General features: G+C 33.0%; 1 protein-coding gene across 7 annotated transcripts in view; it reads right to left on the reverse strand.

The window, feature by feature from the left end:
- The window catches only part of LOC125051712, a 45,624-nt gene that overhangs the window by 16,096 nt on the left and 5,193 nt on the right, over window positions 1-24,335 (reverse strand). For 2 of the 7 annotated variants that reach the window (XM_047652277.1, XM_047652284.1), the window contains exons 2-6: window positions 5,588-5,887; window positions 5,131-5,289; window positions 4,623-4,806; window positions 1,612-1,761; window positions 572-687 (exon numbers count right to left, since the gene is read on the reverse strand). In XM_047652277.1, coding sequence (XP_047508233.1) covers window positions 572-687; window positions 1,612-1,761; window positions 4,623-4,806; window positions 5,131-5,289; window positions 5,588-5,675 — 697 coding nt within the window. In that variant the 5' untranslated portion in view covers window positions 5,676-5,887. Of the gene's footprint in view, window positions 1-571; window positions 688-1,611; window positions 1,762-4,622; window positions 4,807-5,130; window positions 5,290-5,587; window positions 5,888-11,018; window positions 11,167-11,685; window positions 11,966-12,150; window positions 12,343-12,388; window positions 12,662-12,853; window positions 12,990-24,335 lie in introns of those variants that run through there. The other 5 variants (XM_047652244.1, XM_047652267.1, XM_047652260.1 and 2 more) reach the window with 5 other exon arrangements.

Below are 24,335 nucleotides of genomic sequence, written 5' to 3' on the forward strand. Positions count from 1 at the left end.
AAAGTTGTAATATCTGTTTCATAATTCAATCGCCTTACTTGTCTCTACGCGTATATGATGAATTAATATGACATGACAAAAGGAGCAACGCGCTTTACTAAAACGAGCTCCGTATGATACATTATATTGTGATACATTGCGTCCACAGGGTATCTTTGTAAAGTTGTGTATAGTATGGTTCTGACGAGGGTCGTACCTTTGTCCACCACACTTGCGTTCTTATGGAAAAATCCTTCGAAAACCAATAAATACTCCTTTATCTTTTCACTTCCTCGTTCTTTTATGTGGTCGTATTGGTTATTACTTGTTAACGTTTTCCGCTCATATTCGACATATATATTGATCATTGGTGATATTATATTAAAAACATAGTAGTAACAGATCAGTAAAGAGTATCTGTAGTCTAAAACTGTTTTTTTTTTTTAACTATTTGATTAACCTAAAAGATTAATAATAAATAATCCAACATTACACTTAAGTTTTGTAAATTTGCAATTAATCTGTGATGAATTAATTATCTTAGAATAGAAGAGCGTTTATAGGTTCTCTCATAATAAAACAATTGATTTACCCGTGTGAGGGATTCTAGAGCCACCTCGTGGATGAAACCCAACGCCTTGGGTATTGCTCAGAGACGTAAAACTGAAGAATGCCAGGAACTGCGATCTTACTGTTCTCTCCGTAATTCTGTCAATATAATATTTACATGTGGTGGTTAAGTTAGTCTAATAAGTCACTATTAGGTAGGTATATATATCTATAATTTTTATAAGCGAATCTTTACATCTGTAATATTAAGGTAAAGATATTTATTATATTTGTAACCGCCGCTGTGGCTGTTCAATGCTTGGTTAATTAAATGCACATAACTAAACAAACTGAATAATAACACACAGCTATAAAGGCATGGAGTAGAAATGGCCGCCCCGCATCATCGAACTGTAAATTTATTGTTTTATAAGGTTCAATAAGAATTGCATTTCAGTAAGGACTCTCCACTATTATTTGTATAATATTACAAAGAATATATGCAGTAAGATAGTGAGAAAAGTAATCTTACAGATGAAATTCATAAAGAAAAAAGACGTACTTTATAAAAAGCATCGGTATCGAGGTAATATTATACAACCAGGGCGTAATTGTATATACTTTATCAATACACATATAACTTTTTAGTTAAGTGAGATATATTCTGTTAAAACTTTTTGCTCTAAACGGCTCATACATGTTTGTTAGCTATTGCATTATTCCATCGTGTTATCTCTGATTAATCAGTCAAACAATGTCCAATAATGACGATATTGTCGGGTTTTGTTATTGGCTAGACATCCAACACTCAATATGTGACCTCATATTGCAATACCAAAACAGGAATATTAAATTGTGGTAAAAACATTCGTGAGGTTAAAAGAAGATTAAACCATTGCCGGATGGAAAGATATATTATGAGATTTTATGAATATCAAAGAATTTAAAGAAAAATTTCAGGTACAATCTTAAATAGCTTGAAAAATTATTCAATTACTTTAAAATTATTTGATATTAACTTAATCTTTAGAAAATATTCATTGCTCCATTCAGTTCTAATGGAAATTGATAGAAAATACTTACTTAAAGTCTAAAATGGCAGCACCGTAGTCGGCAAAAAGAACCACCGGCGGTGTGTACCTTTCGTTGCTACCACACAGTCGCGTTTCTGCCGCACCGGTTGCGTCCTGCACAGCACTCGCACCTCCTAACTGCAGCCATCCTCCCGCGCAACTATTATAATAAAGATTATAACCTTTTCCACAAATTCAGGTTAATAGAAGTTACAATCTTGCATAATAACTATGTTAGTAGTATTGTCTTTGATTGACATAACCTTTACACATTTAAAGAAAAAAGCTTTTAACCGGATTAAAGTTTTGTATTATTACAAATTTACAACTATTTAACATAATTTTAAATTTATCCGACGTTTCGCGGCCTTTACAGCGTGCGTGGTCACGGTGACCACTTTAATCCGGTTAAAAAGTTTTTTTTAACTATGTTAGTATTTTAAACTATGATTATTACTTCAAAGTCAAAGTCAAAGTCAAATCGTTTATTTCAATTAGACCATCTAAAATGGCACTTTTGAACGTTTTGAACGTTTTGAACGTTTTGAACTTCATAAAACTCATGGCAGGACTCCAGTGCTGCCAAAGATAAGAATTTTATCTATCACTAATTTCCTTTAGAATGCCGTTCTTGTTATTTCTGCACTGTAGTAGTAGTATTTTAATAAAAAGTAATATAATCCTATTCACATAATTTTTTCATTGATTCAACTTCTCCCCACAACAGCACACCCTTTGTAACTAATTAATGGAATACTAGTTCTATTTATTTAATAACACCGCATTTACTAAGTTGTGGTGATAAATTAATCCCCTGTCAAATCCATAAATCCCATATATGTTTGATTTAGTGATTTCTAAATTGATAGGAAATTTATTACGAAATTTAACAATGGTTAAAATTGTGCTTTACGAGTGTTTTAAAAATATTAGATGACGAACATGAGAAATCGCGATATGAGAATGGGTATCGATGTATACGAGTAATAGATGAGGGCGATAAATCAATACCTTTCCAATTAGACCACCGATTCTTGGTGTCCGTATATTTTTAGTAGAATTCCTTTTATTTCTTTATATAAATAATAATAATAAATTTTTATTCATGCCAGAAAAATGGTTGTGACAAAATTTATCTAATGCTAGTCCCCACTCTAGGGAGACCCTGTGTTGTGGGTTACTAGGTTGCAATTATTTCGTTGTACATGGTGCATGTTTAAAATCATTTTTTTAAGTAGTAAGTGTTCTTTTTAATCCAAAAACTCCTAGCTTAAAGCAAAATTTTATGATCCTCTCTGGCGGTAGTTCTGACTTGCGTTCCTTAGACAATCCAATTCTTGAAACTCCTACTCATAAAACTGAATTCTATCACTCCTCCTTTACAGTGCAAAGTAAAGCAATCCTGCCTTGCGATTCTGTAACTCACTCATTCTGTAAAGCAGTCATTTTACGATTTGGCATTCTGATAAGGTTGCTTTAGATAATTAGATTGTCTAAAGAACGCAAGTCAGAACTACCGCCAGATTGGAACATAAAATTTTGCTTTAAGCTAGGAGTTTTTGGATTAAACAGAACACTTACTACTTTAAAAAAGTATTTTAAACATGCAGCATGTACCACGAAATAATTGCAATCTAGAAACCCACAACTACAAAATTGTGATTTCTATAACAAAAAGTTATTTGTAAAACCCCTCAAGTTGCTTGTGTGTTGTTGAATAAAAAAAAAGTTGTTGGTCCAAATAATAACACGAACCAAATTACCCTCTCTTCTACATTCAATTCTCTTACAAATCACTAAGCAAAAGCGTTGAAGACCTAAGTTTAATCAATCCAAAGTACATATAAAATCACAAGTCTATCAATAATTATAATTTAAAGAAAAAAACTTTTTAACCGGATTAAAGTTATGTATTATTATAAATTTACAATTATTTAACATAATATATAATAAATAATTATAATATACGGAAGTTAATTTGCAATTACAAAAATAATCGTAAACTATAAATGAAACGTAACTTAGAAATAGGTTCCATGTCCCTATGACGCGGTGAATAAGGTTACAAACGAGTACAAGCTCTACACGCAATACTAGATATTTATTCACAATAATAGATATTTTGAGGAAACAAAAGAGAAACGTTATCTTCATAATTTAGAAAAATGTAGTCATTGACCGAATTTTCTTATGTTTATTCAATAGTCGTTTTGTATAGAGCGCCATCAGCGCTTTCAGTTCAAAGAATTTTATTTAACGAGTGTGCTTGTATAATAATAACTCTCAGTAAAAACACAGCGAAAGCAAACACAGCAACAGTTTAAGGTCAGGCATCCTTCAGTAAGCTTGAGCGTTGTTAACTCTGACCTTATAAAAACAAAATGGCTTCCCTTTCACTGTCGTCAGCGTTGATAATGTTAAGATTATCTTATTAGAAAATTTACTTTTTATTTTAACACTACAATTTACTTACTTGATTTATAATTTTCTAATTTTAAAAGTGGGATTAACTTACGACTACTTACAACTGTACTTCAGTACAGTTTTAATCAGTTCATCAATTTTTTAGAAGGATTTAGAAGTCATCATACTAATAAACAGCCTATAATTTTTAATTACTTTAATTTAATTTACTATTACTGAGAATCTACAATGAAACCCACTAAATCAAGATAAGCGTGATAGTACAACTTAGCAAACGAATAAACCTAGCAGAAGCAGAAGACTTAGCAAACTTACGAGAGAGTCTTATTAGGTAATAAGGTTCTCTATATTAAACCCACATCTTGACTTACCGTGAAAGCGTACGACTTACATTGCTTTAAACGATAAGAATGAGAATTGTAGTCTAAAATAACCCTAAGTTTCATAAAAATATCGGCATGTTCAAAGTACTAATACAAGATATTTTTAAAACAACGCTTTCGATTATTATCTATTCATAATTTAACCATAACTTGGGTTGGTACAGCTTCGGTATAGAACAAGCATGAGCCGCTAAATAATTCAGTATAAACATACCTAGTGCCATTAAATCTTCCCACGGACACAAGACGGTAGATTTGTATTTCCACTCGTTGTCCGGCGTCTGGTTGTAGGAGATACGAGCAAGAATCCGGCCCCTCGATGGATGGGGACTTTATCTGGCCGAAAGTCTTGCCCGATTTATTTTTGAGCACTCGGGAGTCGATTGTGATATTGCACACTAGAAAAATATAACCTAACTAAAATTTGGCTATTAATAATATGATAATGTATTAAACCCGATCTATATCCCGATTAGAAAGTCTGATGGTTTATGTTTTCCAAGTAGTTTATATTTTAATTCTACCAGGAAATCATTTTATATAATTCAAATAATTATTTAAAATTATAATCATTTAACGCATTTATTTATAAAGGCAATTATAATTATAATTATAGTCACATACTTTAAGTTCTATTCAAAAATACCTTATTAAGGCAATCATATTATAACTTAAAATGAAATTATTATAATATAACATAGAGGAGGCAGTCTCATACTCACTGTTCGAACAGTACTGCTCTAGACCGCATTGTGCACAGCGTGTAGGCGCGATAGCGTCGCAAGGACACGCACCGTCGCGTACGCAGCACGCGCACTGTTCATCTCCTGTACCAGGGCACGCACAACCCGACGAGGTCTGTGTCCATAGGTCCACCTGACCTGATCGTCATTATACATATCAATATCACGCAAAATTCGTACATTATTAGACCTATAAATCATATTTAGATGAAAAATTGTTTCTTTGGCTAATTTGTCTACATTAAAATTGTTTAATTCTCATTAATGTTGGGTACTTGGTTTGACTTGTGTTTTAAATTCTTTATTTATAATAAAATACATACACGTTTTTTGTAAATTTTAGGTTCGGTATTACGCATATAGATAACTTTTGAGCACTGGAAGAATAATATTAGATATATAATTAAAAAAAATGAGCTTCTATTAAAATACGTACTACTGCCATCCAAAAAAATCGGTGTCCATGCAATTTGCGCTGTAACAGCCGCGTACAGAACGGCGAGTAGCACCACCGGTCGGCGCATATTGCGCGGCAAGTCACCGCGCCGACCCACGTTTTCTTCTCATTGGCTCACGAGTCACCCACAAACAAATAGAATAACGCTATACGCATGATCGACTAGACCCTAAATCTTTTATTATATCAGTAGAGTTAGTTCATCGAAGTTTTATTACAAATCTTGCCGAATCTCCTGATTTCATTTGATTTCGTTTCGCATTTCGGCCAGCGCGTTGTCTGGAACAAAGTAATATTCTTATATTTGAAAAATTTACTGCTTAAACTATATAATATTTCTTTTAGCAACGGATTGTCACCAGTAACATTTATGTTGTTTTTTATCTAAGAAATGTTTCAGATGGACTAGTTTTTTACAAATGGTAGTAAAACATGATGACAAAGTGTTTTTAAAACAAACAATAATGTAAATAAGTTTATAACAACTAAGGTAAAAGTTGTTTAAAAATGTAAGTTAAAATAGTGCTAGATAATCGATATCAGACATATCGGAAATTTCGTTCGGAAATTCGACAATGAGTTGAGGCACCCGGTCCGCTCGGGTATATGCTATAGGGGATATGTCTTTATTCACTAGTATTTTCTTTTACGTTGAAAGGTTTACTCTTATAGAAATGGGTGTAGTTTTTTATATACGAGGGATGGTCAAAAAATAGTGCGATACATTCTCCTTGGAAATAAAAAAAATACTGACATAGCCTAGAAATTAGATTTAACAATAAAAAGCAAGTCATTTGTTTGCGTTGAGTCGGAACGTGTTCTTAAAGATGGATAAACGGAGCTGGTAAATCAAGACATGATATTATTCTCTTCGATCGTCGTGTTACGGTTTGTTTTATAGCAGAAGGAACGTAGATTTCTATAGAAAATGTCCATAATATTATACACAACCATATATATGTATGAAAGGGTATGAAAATAGTGCCAGCGCGCTGGGTGTCCAGCCCTGCGATTCTGTAACTCACTTTTCGAACTCACACAGCGGATTTCGCATCAGCGGTCGCTCTGAAATCAAGAAAAGTGAGTTACAGAATCGCAGGGCAGAATGCTTTCTGATGCGTAGAGTCAAACGATACTGATATTTTCACAAAGCAGTTTGGCTTCGTTACAACAAGATCTTGAGCGATTTTGGCTCTATTCATAACTATGGGTGAAACATGGCTTTACTGTTATGACGCGAATACGAAAAAACATTACGTCCATACCTTGGAAGAGTCATCTCCAACTTCGAAGAAATTTAAGTCCCATGGAATTCAGACGGATAAATTCCGAATAATACAATAATATATACATAATATAATATAATATATATATAGTTAATAATATACGGATAGTAACGCTCTGAAGCGTTCCCCATGATAAATGCAGTAGAAGACGCGGAGAAAACCAACATCTCTACGGAAAGCTAAAGGATCAAGCCGATCGGAAAGACAAAGATCGGGTCATCCGCGAGTCGAGTTGCCCTGCGTTGGATCCGATCCAATGGAACGACCTGGTACTGGGGAGCTCCCGCCCAGAGGTGAGAACAGTTTGTTTTGCCACTGCTCAACATCAACCCGAGAAATATTAGCAGGTATAAAAGGTGTCCTCATAGCTGTCATCTGCATAGCAATGAACGTTGCTTGACTGCAACATGTTATTGATATGCAGGAGGAACCCTCATGGAGAAAGTACACAACTACACAACAGCTACACAAAAAGGGTTGGGGAACTCATTTATGTTTTTTCTGTCGGAATACGTACGTACCGTCGACAACGGCTTTGATGTTCCGATCGGCAAAAAAAACTAGATATCTATTCGCACAATGTCATGGGTAGTCCATAAGCTAGAAGTTTTGAGAGAAGTGCCTCCTGCCAAACCCGATCGAAGGCTTTCGCAATTTCCTCTTTGGCCTCCGCTCATCGGTGTGTAAGGTAAGCTAAAACATCGTACTGAGGGGTCACTAATCAACTAAATTGTTATACGCTCATGCATCTTTTGGGAGTATAATTTTTGTCTAAAAGATACTGAACTTTCAGTTTTATTTTTACAGTTTTATTATTGTCTTTTGTGTTAATATTTGTGTAGTAAATGTAAAGTTAATAATAATAGAAAAATGATCATTTAGTCGTCGTTGTGTCAAACTGTGCTTATTAGGCTTTACTGTAAAGAGAATGTTTTTTAGTTAAAATCGCTATTCAGTTCGGATCGCAAAAAGAGAATAGTGTAACCCCACGCTTAAATTTGTTACGAATTTTATTAAATCCATAATATTAATACAATATAGAATTATTGTTCAACCAAATGTTGCCACTGTTACTGATTGCAATTTGATGCTAATTTGCCTATGACGGCGCCCTGTTAAGGTAACGGCTGACCAAATTAAATTTACCAGGTACCTAGTCTTAATTGTATAGAACGATAGTCCTACAAAGCAGTTTCAGAGTGGATATACTTTGTCGACGTTTTTTGTCTCATATTAAATTTATATGATGTAAAGATTCAATCTTATGTAGGCCTCGATTAATATATTTCATATTCCATAATTGTATGGCGTGTAATATTATTATTATTATTTTTTTTTAAAGACAATTCACACCAATTGACCTAGTCCCATGCTAAGCTGGTGAAGCTTGTGTTATGGATACTAGGCAACGGATATACATACATATTATAGATAGATATACATATAAATACATATTTAAACACCCAAGACCTAAGAACAACACCAAATGCTCATCACATCGATGTTCGCCTCAGCCGGGGATCGAACCCGGGACCCATGGATTCGCAGTCAAGGGTACTAACCACTAGACCAATGAGTCGTCAAATTATGAAACTATTTTACGGCAATTGTAACAAAAAATAAAACAAAAAAATAATAATAAACTTTAATAACATAGCCGCCACATTGTTTAGATTCACATTGAACACGACATAATTTAATGCAATATTGTATCAACAACAGTAATAATAGCAGTTGTTTGGAGGCATAGCCTTCGCTGGGACGCAATCTGCGTAATGGGGACACTGAGGACACGAGTGACACGACTGACTGTAGTTCAAGCCACTCGCGTTTTTCTTTTTCTCGAAATGGTAGCAACAATTACCCTGTACAAAACAAACAAGAAAATCAATGCTAGCTGAAAGATTAGAAAGTGTCAAATTTGAAATGTAAAAAATACAACGTAGGTTAATAACGTTCAAACGCTATTTGTATTTTATTTTAAATGCCTACGTGATATTTTCCAATGATGTTTATAGCCGTGTGTCAAATTATATTTCGACAAAACTTCACGAAGCGTCAATAACCTAATTTGCATAAGCGGTCAACTTCGCGTCGGTATCCATAAATTTAATTAAGTTCGCAGGGTAAAAAATCCTAAGACGAAATTCCTATCTCGTAACTTTTCGTGTTTCTAGCTACTGCGCTTTCTGTTAATTACTGAAGAGGCTGGAAAGTTTAAATTCCGTTATCCGATCTACATAAATAGCGAAAAATTTCAGTTAACTTGAGAATCATGGTCTCGACTATATTTTAGATACATTTCCTTAGTTTTACAGATGTTCTCATTAAACATTCCGCATTCTAAGGTCTCAATATTATAATACTAATATAGCCTATTGAGACAGCTTACCACTTGAGAGTATTGTTACAATTAGTTATTCACTGGTTTCTTCTAATACTACAGACTAAGCAGAAATATACGAAAGGAATGATATAGGCAGACCAATATTCGTATCTGTAACGGATCAAAGATTGAATCAACAACGTCATGAGAAAATACTGATGGAATGGTTGCATTTTTCAAAAGGAAATTTTAATTTTATTTGTTTGATAGATATTTTGTATGCATATAGTGAAGGAGGTAAATGGAAATCACAATTGAATTGATCAAGTTACATTTATTTGTACGCATAACTACAATTATGTCAATTTTTTAACTAACGAACGCTGCCGAACGGGGAGACCGATTGTGCCTCTTTTGCACTTCAAGCCTTAAATGGAACGCTTCAAAGCGAGGTAACGCCTCAAAGCGAGGTAACGTCGCATGCGTCATGTTTTTTCGTGCGTGCAGCCGGCTCCATCGAATTATAAGACGTTGTCACATCAAAATACCGTTCAAAAAGGAAAATTGTACTTTCCTTACATATGTATTTTTGATTACCTTAAGAAACAAGCGTTTATGAATTCATAAACAAAAGTAACGTGACTATGTATAAATTAAGGCTTCACTAAACGAGATAAGAGTCAGGAAAGCTCGTAAATAGTTGGGATTATTTGGCCCAATCACGAAGATCCCATTTTCATCCGGGTTCGGAAATAAATCCAACAGGCTCTCGACGTATAACGGGTAAACATTACGTTCAAATGTAGTAATGTATTACTAAACGTACAATTACGAAACCAAAATTAATTATAAGGGTCTTTCCTATTCATTACTTTTCTGTCAAACTTACAATTTATCCTTTCAATGTTTGTATTTATTCTGCTTGCAACAGTTTTGTTGAAAACGTTTGAATTGTATTGCAAAAAGGTTCTTTGAAGACTGACGCTACAGAGCCTTTCAACTACTTCACTAACTTATAGAAATGTTCACAATATAGAAATTTTTGACTCACCTATTTTAAAATGTTTGTCCTAGTTTTGTAAACGATGATTTTAACAATATTCTCTAACAATATAAGGGGCACCTGTTTTAAAGGTTTGTTATTTTTTTCAAGAATTAACTAAAATTGATTTGTGTTATAGTTAAGCTTTTTAGGTTTGTTGTCACATTTTGAAAGGCAAAATACATTTGCCGAACTAATATGTTCAAAATTGTATACCACTACTTTTTTTTATTCTTGTTAGTTCTCATATTACTATTAATGATGACCAGTATAAATAACATTTTTATATAATGTTATACACTTGACATGTTTATTTATATCCATACACCATACACAACAAAACTATCTCATTACTCGTGAGTAATAATATTCGCCGGTTTCACTTTTATTGGGCTGGCGTGAGTTGTAATAAAATTGAATTTCACCTCAGCGTGAGCGTCAACGACACCGTTTATTCGGCTTTTTGCTTCGGCCCCGTCAAAGGATATTGCGTGGGAATTGATTCAGGTGCGGGCTTTTGCTAGAATATTAATCTCTTGTAAAAGCAACCTATATGATTTCCAATAAGGCCTTTATTAAATTCACACCAACAAGAATTAAAGTAAAATTTGCGTATATATCTGCCCTAAATACTAATTCGCTTAGAAAATATTTTGGCCGATCGGAGGCTTATTATGTAATAAAACAGTCAATTCGATGACTGACGCAATTAAATTATATAAAAAGGTACATAAAAGTTAGACTGAATTAACTAACACGATACCCGCTCATCTTCAGACACGTATCGATGTACCTCCTGCTCTTCGTCTGCGCAGTATGAATGTGCACAAAATGGCTTTCGCCTGGGCCTACATCCCACAGCCACTTCACAAGCTCTACGCGTGAGTACAGTGGGTTGGTTCACCTGGAACAAGGAAAAAATCAAGGTGAAGCGCAATTTTTATTTCTATAAAGTGTAAAGTGTCCTTTAGTAGGTAATGATAATTTCAGACCAAAAAACATTGATTCTAAGGCCGTTTGTCCACCGCCGCCGTCACCGGGACGTTACCGAGAACGAGATTATTATTAACTACTCGAAAGATCGGCGGCCGGGATGACGGCGCTCTGGTGACGTGCGTGCGGTGGAAACATGGCCATATTAAATGTATGTATCGCTAAATCGGCGCCGTCATCGTTCTCGGTGACGTCCCGGTGAAGGCGGTGGTGGACAAACGGCCTAAAAATGTTACAACGGGTCATTACATGTTGTACTTGACCATCAAGGTCACTACGTCTTGTATTAGAGGAAATGACAAAGGACATTTAACAATTTTTCATTTATTACCGCTTACAATAAACGGTTTAAAAGTTGTTTGGCTGCGTTTGATTGCATTGCAAAAGCCTAAAAATAAGCTATAAACGAACACTCTTAAAAATATATTACCCAAATAATTAGTATAGGCATTTTTTTAATCTTCATCTAATATATCTTCAAGAGAGATCTCGATAGGTTTCTTCTTAAAGACTCTACAGCATAATTCAGATTTTTGCAGCTCTGGTACTTTAACTGGGTCGTTAACTTTTACTGGTTGTGTACAAACGTCACACTCAAACATTACATCTCGGGGACATCTCTTAAGAAAGTTTGTGGTGCCCAAAAGTTTTGAGTGTTCTTGGTCTTGCATCCCGTTCCTCTTGAATGCAGACACGGGTAACTTTTGTACCTGCAACCGACAGTGGCCGTTTAAAGATAACAATCTGCTGTCTCAATGTCTACTAGGGTCTGTATTTCACTAACTCACAAAATTATATTTATTAGCGTTAAAATACACCCACAACGACCTTGTCTGAAATCATTTCTCACTGCCATAACGTGGTTGCAAGTGACAAAATTGATTAATTAACGCACCCACTACGTTCATCGCTTCTTATTGACTTTGACAGGCAGTTTCTTCGCGGGTTTGACAGCAAACGCGAATGGATAGTCACTCCACTGCGCGTTGCGCCAACATTTTCTTATATAAGCAATGCCACCACTTTCAATAAATTTTTGATCTTGAATTCCATTTCGTTTTAAAGCAGATGATGGCATGGGGTTAACCTGCCAATTGATATTGGAAATGTGACGCTAATAGACAAAAGAAAACCTGCTAAAATTCTTCCGTGAAAGCGGGAATAGCTTCGCAGACTACTTATTTCTTATCCTTCTTTCTTTTAACTGGTAATATTTCTTGAGTTATCCTCGGAAATACTTTACGAATAGGTTCAACAGCTGTGTAAACACAAGGCATATACGAATTACGACCACCAGCACATAAGTATCTGATGGCTCCTCTATATCCATGCATTTGATCCTGCATTCCGTTTCGACGGTATGCAGAAGCCGGAAGCCTACCGTGTCGTGTCGGCATGTACTGTTCCTGAAACCAACCACAAAATAAGACTAAATACGAATGTGTTGGTTTCAGGAATTTCACAAGTACAAATATAATGGGAATTTTTTTGCTGGAATGTGCTGTTTGTAAGGTTTTGATGTTAACCGCATTCGAGATGTTTGGAACGCATCCAAAAAGAATTGTGTAGATGTGTAATGGTATTATGTAAGTACTTACTATACGGCCATCTTCATAGCGGTAACATGGTATAACATATTTAGTTTTAACTGGATTACATGTAGGATGCTTGCAGGGTGGACAGCAGTGATCGGGCGAACAGTCTCTTTCGCGATCTCGTTGACGTTCATTGGACTTTGGTTTATTCGATTGGCAACAACTTTCGTCTTTCGGTGGCCGACTTGGCTTTCTTTCACAGCAGTAAACAATTTGGCCTTTTGGACAGCGAGGCAAACAGGGATAACAAAGGGCTGGACCATCACAACACGGCATGGAGTCGCAAGGTGCCATGAGCACGGGTGTTACTTGATAGTCTCCACACTCGACATATGAGCACGACATTTTTTATACTTTTTAGTTTTCTACTAAGAATTTTTCACAAAATCGCCAAATTTAGATTTTTATACAATAATTTTCTATATTTTAAATCCTAAATTAAACTTTTGACATGTTCTAAAAATGTTTTACTATTGTTTGGCCTGAATATCAGCCAGTATTAAATACAGAAGAACACTAAAACCTCATTTTGTTAAATATTATTTATAAGCATATGTATATGTCGTAGTGCGATGGATGATATGATAATTTTAACAATTAGTATACTTAAAATAAGTAAGTATGCAAGAATATTCATAATACAATAATTAAAAAAAAATATTTAATGTTCTTACGATATCTAAGACATTAGAACTAATCATTTGTTTATGTTTATGTAGTAAGCGTGTAAAATTCAAGTTATCCACGGATCAGAAGTTTTAAGATGAAGGTGGTTCTTAAGTAAAGCTTTAGGGAGCTTGCAAACATTTGCAGACGTCGCCTCCTTGTCGCCGCCAGTTCGAAAATGCAATTTTCCCAATGCAAATCGAAAGCTCCAGACAGATTTAATGCCTTTTACTTGCTGGTTCCGTTCATCATTTCCTGGAAGTATTAGAGATAGCCACATCTGTGGGAGGTCAACTTTTATTACTTTATTTTCTCATAATATCACTCCGAGGATTATTTGCATTATATTGAGAAAGTTTTTATTCCAATAAAACAATTAGCTTATTGAAATAATGTTTAATAGGTAAATCATGAATAGATATAACAGCTTGAGTTTTAATTTAAAACATCAAGAGTAAAAATCAGAACATATTTTTTCATATCTCTGTAGAGGAGGAAACAAATGGTTTTATGAGCTATGGACGGATATAGAAAAAGGGATTGTGAAATTGAAATCCACCTGAATCCGGCACGCTTCTGTATTTGAGTAACAATGTTTTTTAAAATTGGTTCCATGTTAAATATTCGAATCGGTTCAATGGTAACTCTGAGAGCTTTCAATGCGTTTTGTTTATATTACCTAAAGCCGCAGGCGCAAACAAATACCCACGAAATGGCACTCTGTGTGTCTCCAACACAGTTTACACTTTCCGAGTTTCACTTAGGGAACGCTTTACATTAAACTTGAGTATATTTCTACACTAAGTTTTGATTTAAATTTGACGAATAAATGTAGTTTTGTAATTTAAAAAGAGATGTAGGCTAAAACAAAGAAAAAGTGTTCACATGCTATTTTATTAAAAATGTATAATACTACAGATATGTATATGTTAACGTAAAATTGTAAACACCGTTAGATTGTAATCTATCGGTTATCGGTATTCGGTAGATTGTACTACACTAACTTAGTTATCATTCAAACTTCTTTGGTCAATTACAGATTAATTTTACTTCCCAACAATTTCATATAACTACCGAATAATAATACGTTAATTTGTAAGCAGTTCGTTGAGGTTCACAATCTTTCGACAGTTTACAATCTCGCGAGATAGATTACAATCTAACGGTTTTTACAATTTTACGGTGACATATATACGTTTCGGGTGAGTTTCCTGTTCTTGACATCGTAAAAAAGAGTTAAAACTTTATCGCCTATCGTGTCAAATAAATAGTCAGTCTAATAATATTTGCTATAGTAAAACATGCCGAATATTCTAACTTTAATTTCTGTTTACTGTTTTGATATTAAAAATGTAAGTACTTCACAAGACTGTAGCGTCAAATAATTTTCTCATATGTCAATATGTACTTCTTAACGATTCTATTGAGAAACAGGAAATAGTGTGATATAAAGGAAAGAGCACATGAATGTATTAATACATGACGCTACTACTGTCAAAAGAACTTGGGTTTTGCGGTGATTTACGAGCATTTTCACAAAGAGCGGAATTATACGACCCCTTACTGCTAGAAAAGGCCATGCCGTACTATATTATCAATAATAAGAATATATGATTTATATAAATAAAAATATGTTTTATTATATAAAAATGTAGCCTCTGCATTTAGGGATTTTTTTACTACAAAATTATAATAAATAATAAAGAGAATTAAGTAATGAACATATAAAAAAGTTTAGTTTATTTGTTACGTTTCTTTCCCAAATAGTAATTACCACTGCATACTTACATTTAAGTTCTAAATGGAATTTAATATAAAGACCTAAGACTCCATTTCATATTGTAATATAAATTTTGTATTTCAATCGAATATAACAATATATATTGATCACAAAGCCTCTTTAGTTATAGGGTAATGTAACAATTTACAAAAGATCGAATAACATGGAAATGGGTCGAGAAATATAAAACTCTATGGGCCTGGGAAATGATACTGTATTGAAACAAGAGACGTCATTTGTCAATAATGCCAAGATTTAGTATGTAATATATAACCTTATTCAACCGTTAGTACTTGTACTTGCTTCGAATTTCATTCATACAGAAGTTTTTGATGTATCTTCGAAAAACTTGACTAGAAGTGTCAAAAGTTTATGGTACAATTTAAGATTTATCAAGTATAGTATTGTCTTTAATTGACATAACTTTTACACATTTAAATAAAACACTTTTTTACCGGATTGAAGTTATGTATTATTATAAATTTACAATTATTTTGCATAATTTTAATTTTTTTTCCGACTTTTCGCGTGCTTTACATCGCGCGTGGTCACGGTGACTCAAAAAAATCGTGTCGGATTTTTTTTTTAATTATGCAAAATAATTGTAAATTTAAAATAATACATAACTTCAATCCGGTAAAAAAGTGTTTTCTTTTATCAAGTATTTTAAATTGTAATTTCACGTTTAAAAAGCCCTATTAAAATAACATTGACCAAATTGAAATTTCTCAACCGATTAATACGTATCATCACACAAAAAATTCGTGACGAAATAAAGGACGTTCTGATTGCGCGCAATCCCCGACATCGTACCGCATTTAAATATCGATAGCGGAATCCAATCTGTGCAACGATAATTCTCTTTCAATAAAAAGGGCCTGTCAAAACAAATGCCCTATAAAGAGCGGATATTTATTTTGCAATTTATGCAGCTTTATAGTCGATTTTAATTTTTGATTTTGGGACTCTTTTATTAAATGAATACATACTCTTCTGACCTCATTTTTCGTAATTAACAAGATATAAATGGCGGTCGGGGTCGATCTATAATGATACAATACCTCTATGAAAAAACATTATAACAGAAATGTGATTTTTGTAATTAGAATAATCTGTACATTCTGAAATTGGTCTTAAATTATTTGGTTCGCAAACCTACTTTACATGTGAGCATGATATTATCAACGGTTTTAGAGAAAGCATTGTTAAGTGCCTATCCCGAACCTAATTCGCTGTTTTGCTGATATTTTTTTTTGTCTGTTTAACAAAAATTTCTGGTATTTTTATTGTATGATTTTATCTTGTATATATTTTAATTGTTTTTTTTTTAATATTTTGTTTTTGTAACACTTATGTTTACTTAAATTGTCATACATTTTAGATAAAAGAGTTTGTAGCATATGCCGTAGATTTATTACTATGTATGATGTGGTAAACTTTAATAAATAAACACTTCAGTAATTAAAAGCACTTGAATTTTCAATCGTTTAAATATAATCAGTATATATTTTATTATAATTTTTTATAATAATAAACCAAACTATTATTACTATCAAAACAACATAAAGGGTTTTATGAGCTGGCTGACTGTCGAAACTGAATTCAAACAAGAAAGATTTATGTCTTCAAAAAGTTTCCTTTCATTGTGAGCCGTTTTTCTTTCTCACTAATTGCATTTTTCGTTCATTTGTTCGTAATAAATGAGTGCTCCGTCGTATTTGGGAGTTTCGAGTGTAAAAACGAAGTAAATCTAAAAGCTACGGTGTAGATTTTGTTATGTTTAAAAATATTTACAATATGAAGCTCCATTATCCATAAATTACAAGCGATTATCATTTACGCTTACATTATACATATTATCATCAAATAGTCAATCTATCGATTTTACTCGTTGATTTGAATACATTGTCAAAATTGAACGCACGCCATAACTGATATGCTTCTGATTTTGAAATTTGATGCCGAACTATTTGTTGTTGTATTCAAATTACTTGAACAATGTATGAAATATATTCTATTTACAGTGAACATTGAAAGGGCTGTTTGTTTACATTCCTTAACAAATAATATATCTTAATATATATAAATAACGCGTCACGTTGTTTGTCCGCTATGGACTCCTAAACTACTTAACCGATTTCAATCAAATTTACACACCGAGTGCGGTTTGATCTAACTTAAAAGATAGCATAGCTTAAATCCTAATTTATACCCGCAATATTATTTTATTGCAAATTATTTGTTTATTATATGACACTAACAATTCTAACAGATGGCGCTGTGTTGAAAGTACCAACGTTTCACATAAGCTACAATTTAATAGCATAACCACCAAAGAAGCATGGTGGTCCCCATGACTGGTGTTCTCCTACCGATTCCCTTGAATAGTTTACAACTATGTAGTATAACTAAAACCTTAGCCACAGCAACGCTTGGCCGAGTCTGCTAGTATATATATAGTTTCTTTAAGAAATGCAACATTTACTTCATCGTTTCGTTATGACGTCTCCAACCAAAACTAAATCCTCGCCATTTCCAAGAATTCGTTCCCCACAGAGCCTCGTAAAGTGTAAAAGTTTTTATAACTTACCCTAGCCTATATATAATGAAACCTTCGCTCGTTATTACGGTTCGCTTCTTAATTTGTCTTTACGAATGTTAACACCGTCTAGTACAATTGGTAGGGTCGACGTGTTAAAAACGTTGAGGTTTTTCCTTAATTGCTGGCAGTGTGAGTTATTACAAGGCGAGGTGAATAATGTCGCGTGTTCTAGTGTGTCAGTATATACGAGTATTTATAAAGGACAAAACACATTTCTTGCATTTGCTAATTTTCAATGCCTACAAGATATTTTTTGTGTTACTAAGAATCGAGACTAAAATTGCGTGAAATATCATTAATATATTATCATAATTTGCCTGTGACTTAAATACATATAATATTTAATTAAGACCTAGTCGAAATGTCCAAAAATAAACTATGAATAATCTAGTTAACTATTATAACATTAGTCGGACATAACTCAACGTAGCTTGAACAATATCGCTTTTAACAAAAGACAATAATGGATCGGGTAATAATTTGCAGTAATGTTGGTAAACAATAAGTGGTATAATATACGAAAATTGTTCTGCTTATTAGCACATTTGCTTTTTCGATTAAGTATTTAGTTACTTGCCATGAAAAAATTGCAGTATTTATATGTGGGTTGGAACACGGTTCATCTAAATCAAAATATGCCGTCGCCCACATCATTATAAATCGTTAATACATATGGGATTTATACTTTGCTAAATTGACACTGAATCTTTCCTTTGGTAAGGAAATACTTGGCCTAGTTCCACATACTATTGGTGTTCGTCACAAAGCGTCAAATTTAAAGAAAACACACAACTTAACAAAATTTCATACAATAGAACGTTGCATATTGTATTTGCAGTACTCAGAATTTAATAATTTTGTAATTAAAATTTGATTTTGTATAAAGTTGAAATTGTTTAACATACATGTCATGTTAATAGGTACTAGTAACACCTTACTAATTACTATTTAATTAAACTACAGTTGATACCTTATCGTAATTTCACTTGTGTTAATCTTCATCCACTTTATATAATATAACGATCACATTGAATTCTGAGATTCAATTTAGGGCTTCCTTACTAAATTAATTACCGTAATAATAGTAACCGTTTACGCGTCATAATTAGAAAATGTTATTAGCATCAACAACCTTTATAAAGAACTAATATCTATCACGGAAAAAAATATATCTCACCATTCCTTGATTCAAATGTTTTGAAAACACAAAGCCATTGAAATAAATTGTCAAGTTCTTTAGCAAGTTAAAGGTTATATAAAAGAATTAATGATTTCGTTTTTAATATTCTTTTTGAAATGAAAACTTTTTACCTCATGGGACGAGGGGTACACATTATTCTCTGTTCAGGAGTTATTTATTTAATATAAGTAGAGATTTAATGTAAATACACTTCTTAATTGAAAAAAACATGTTTATTTATAACAGCAATGTATTTTGATTTTAATATTATATAACTGTCTTTCTTTGCTATACAGCAAGTAATACGAGAAGTGTGAATTGCTGAAAATACTCGTATATATGTAAGACAATAGACAATAGACAATAGTAAGTAGGTGTTACTGTATTCGTCCCGCAAACATTTTTGTTTCGCCAGGAACAGTAATCTGGGTTAGTAACTGAATTTTGAATTCCTCGTATCGAACACTTGATCTTCCGAATTATGTAATATGATATAAGTTCTAAAACAACACTATAACAAGATTATAATTCATTTTTTTTCACGTATCAAAAATTGCAGACTATGATAAGTTCAGGAATGACATACTCCTCCATAAAATAAAATGTACTTAAAATATGTTGTTTGTAATGTGTATTGTGATCAGAGCTCTATATAGTAAGGATATCTCGAGCACACATCTTCGAGAGGTTTTTACAAAGCACAAAAGTGTATCGTACAATAGCAATCTAGCTTTCCCTACTTTTCCCTCGTTTCTTTTGGTTCTAAAGGATGTGTTTATTCAATGCGTGAAATTACTTGCATTGTAAGACTTGTATTTAAAAAAATTCTATGACGGGTTTAGTAATTTAAAATACTTAGTAGTTTCTCAATTATATTTTTATTATTAATGTTTATTATTTTTATGAACGACATTACAAATCTTTTTATACAGCAAGCCTTTTCTGTAGGAATAAGACAAACACTTTAAGAATTGTTAAATAAAAATAGCGCTATATAATACTTCGGTCCGGAGTCATATCGACTGGTGTGGTGCCTGCACTGTGCAACACATCAGTTAAGACTGGAAAAAATATTTTTAGCAGGTTTTTTCGCCTACATTGCTCGGCTACGGGTGGGTCACATAAAAATTTTGTCCATAGACAAAAGGTTGGACTTTGCTGACATGTCTGTTATATATGATTTTTTTAAAAGCTAACTTTGGCAGAACCATCCTAGTTTCTAACGCTGCTATTCCTAGAATGTGTACGTGTATGTTTACTAATAATTTTCCCCTGAAATTGACCCCATCCACCACTCTTACTCTCAGTTTCGGAAAGTTATCATTTCCAAAATTTTGCAATAACTTATAATTTATATTTCTTGCTTTTTAAAACACATATTTATTATTTTTAATAATTCTGTTAGTTAGTAAAAATTATTAAGCAAGCTGTGTTTGCCTGTTAGATTAAATTAGATTTATTTGTTATTCTTGTTTGTTTTTATATAGATGTAAGATTTTATTGTGGTGCCCGTTGCTTTAATAAATAATTACACGAGAAATAAATAAAATTAAATATCATAGGCATTTAAATTTAACAGTATAAAGCTGGTGATATGTATTGGTGGGTAAGCTTGGGATGCTTAACTATGATTTTTGATATGATGCCTAAGACTCAAATACCGATAATGAGCACGTGAGTTTGATGACTTGCCTATTAAGAAAGAGGATAAATACAAAAATAAATGATAAGGGGGCATATTGCAGTCGCTAATCCCTGGTGAAAACGCATAAATGTTGTATTATCATTGGATTTGTATATGTATAAAATTAATTGTAGTTGATAATTTAGTAGTTTAGATAATTTTTAAAAATTTACGTTTTCTCAAAATTTACGCTCTTTATTTTATATATAATCATAAACAAATCAAGTAATCGAAATCAGTAATTACGTCGAAAAATTTTATAGTAAGAACGGAAAATCAAAAAGATCACATTCCTAGAGGATAACCCTTAAGAGACTTTATGGGTTTCTGAGTCAAGTATTTGAACGGAACTCTATTGTTACAGCACGCCGAGACCTTTCAAGCAACTGTAGCGTTTTAAACAAATGGAGAATACTCAAATAATTAAGACGCTTTAAGACAAAGTAAAAATGTATATCGGAAGTACAATTAGTCGAAGGGAGACAAGCGTAAGCATTTATCAGGGTCCAATGTGAGCTCATCATTATTTACTTTAATCTATCGTCTTTCCAGCATCATTAAAGTGTAGTGTGCTCACTTAAAAATATATAAGTACGTCAGCCTTGCGGCAATTTTCTACGATTGCAGCGTAGTGGGGTAAGTTCTCGTTAGGTCATGGACGTGCCACTGCCGACATATTAATAATTATCAGTTTTATTTCACATGCAATTATGAATATTTAATTTTTTTTAAAGTTTGAAAATATAATAAAGCAAAAATTTTCTTTTTTTTTAAATTAAAGGGTATCGCATATATCACGCGCAACTTATTCTTTAATATTATGTTATGTTGGATTGTGAATTTCTGGAAATTAGAAAAGGAGATGATATACATATGTTAATAACACTGTGAATAACCAGTCTAATAGTAGCTATATGTAAATAAATAAGGTCCTGCTAGACAAGCGCCACATTAGCAAATTAAATAAAAAAATACAAAGATAATAATCAGTTATAAGAAAATATGGATCTTGGCCTCAGATTGGATATGTCTACAAGCCAAGCCAGTTCCTTCACGATGTGTACACCGTACAAGTGTTAAAAAACAAACAGAAAGAAAAATCTATTGTGCACGAAGTTTAAAAGCACTACCAAAAAAAGGTCCTTCGATTATGCCTGCCTATATAAAAATGGCCAACATTTTTTAAATTTTTTTGGTAAAGTCTGCCTACCAAAATTATTAGTAATTGCATATTATAACCGTCACGTAAAACCTACTAATTATTGAAGGATTTTGATTAGATTTTTACAGATGAGACAGGTCGAACTTATTTTCTCGTATGCCGCTTGTACCTACTGAATCGCACCGCTGAATAAAATTAACCGTCAAAACATCTTAATTTCTAAAACTTGAATATCTTGCAAGGTGGTGAAGGTTGGAGCCGAATTTGAATTGGCAAGTTTACCACATACATATTCAGTTTGAGGAAGCGACGCAGTGCGCAAAACTTTTGGCACTCTCGCTTGCATACAAAAAATGAAAGTGACTTCACGACAGCTGAAATGGCGTAATCCTCTTGCTTAACCTGACCTATATCATCTAATGTTCTAACTTTTGAATAATATGCAGACGTAATCGGATACGTAAATCTAGTATGTGTCTGTATAAATGCTGATTCATTATAATTAGATATCTGTGGTATGTACTACCAATACCATACGTAAGAAAAGTACTATTTAAATCAGGACCTGTATCTATCATAGGTTAAATATTATATTAAGTACACCATAAATATATATCACGAAATATTGTAAATTGTCCATTGATAATATCTATTACAAACAAATGACAATCATCATTATGATTGCACGAGATAGGGACGAATAAGTCTAGTATATATATAGTAAATGTTGTGTGACCATAAAATATATAATACAATAACAAAATAATACAAATTATTCAGAGTTACCTTAAATATATTTAGTACATACTCTTATTAACTGACACCAATTTATTCTAAAACAAATAACAGCACAGAGACTGTTCAAACAAGTTAATTAGTAAATTGCAGTTAATTTTTTATATGAAATGAATTTTCAACACCTGCACAAGTGATTAAACTAGTTACTCGATCATTAGCATTTAATGAATTAATTGATGGATAAAAATATAAAAAATTGTCGCAGGTTGGTTTGAAACGATTAAATCATTATACTTCTAAATATTTTGCTTTTTACCTTCCTGCCTGCCTTAAACCGCATTTAGTTTACCTATTTAATTTATTTAGACCGTAATATTCAACCTGGCGCGTTACAGATGAGGCAAAGAGAGCCGGAAAGACTTGGAGCGAGGAGAAATACGAGGCTCAAGACCGAACGCGATAGAGACTCACTGTGGACGCCCTCTGCCCCATCTAGGGATTCTAGGATATTAAGTCATGTAATATATTATATATGTAAGGAAAACATAATATATTTTCCTATACAAACTCTTTTTATATTTTATTTTTCTTCTTTGGCGTCTGATCGACGATGTTTAATTTGTCACTTGACATAATAGATGTAAAGTGCCCTGTAAACGATCAAATTGTTTGTCAAATTTTACGTGTTTGTCAAATTATTTGATAGTGTACTGCTGTGTTTGACGCGTTTGTCAAACAATCTACGTGTTTGTCGTGTTTGATGAAAATTTGGATTGATGTCGAGTTTGAAACAAGATCTCACTCGTTGTATTGACATCATGGAGGACGCTACGCTCAGTGACAATATGAGTGTCAATATTACTAACATAGAATTTATGTTGCATTTCATATCTGTTTATCGTGATTTTTTTTTATTTTTAGTAAACCTATGTTATTTTGTATATCTTTTAGCAAGAAATAAAAGGCTTTTTATTTTATTTTATTTATTGCTTCACAAGTTTCAATGATAATGTTGCTCAATGTTCGAGGTGCAACGCAGGCTTGAAATTTTAAGTCTTCGAAATCATCGCCGCTAGCCAGATACCTCAAAGTTATTGATAACCTTTGAGAAGCTGGTATAGATTTCCGCATAACTGTGTCCTTTTCGTATTGAAACGAGGGTGGAATATAGTCAGTAAATCTTCAAAAGTTTTATGGTCCATGCGCAGGAAGTTTGCGTAGTCTTTAGGTTCAGTGCGCAATATTTCCCGTAGCAAATTCTCGTATTTATCTCTTAATTTCAACCATTCTCGACTCCATCGTCTTCTTTTTTTGTGTTGATACACAGTGCTGGAGTCAATGCCAAAAATGCGTCATTTGAATTACTCGCGCTCGGCACGGCGACGTCACGTCACGAAAGGAGAATCTACTAGAAATTTAACAAATTTGATAGATATTTGGTTTGATCGTCTAAGCTATTGTTTGATGAAAACGTGAAGTTTGACAAACAAGTTTGTCAAGCAAATTTGATCGTTTACAGGGCACTTAAAGTGCCCTGTAAACGATCAAATTGTTTGTCAAATTTTACGTGTTTGTCAAATTATTTGATAGTGTACTGCTGTGTTTGACGCGTTTGTCAAACAATCTACGTGTTTGTCGTGTTTGATGAAAATCTGGATTGATGTCGAGTTTGA

Source organism: Pieris napi, chromosome 1 (genome assembly GCF_905475465.1).
Source record: "Pieris napi chromosome 1, ilPieNapi1.2, whole genome shotgun sequence".
Lineage (NCBI taxonomy): Eukaryota > Metazoa > Arthropoda > Insecta > Lepidoptera > Pieridae > Pieris > Pieris napi.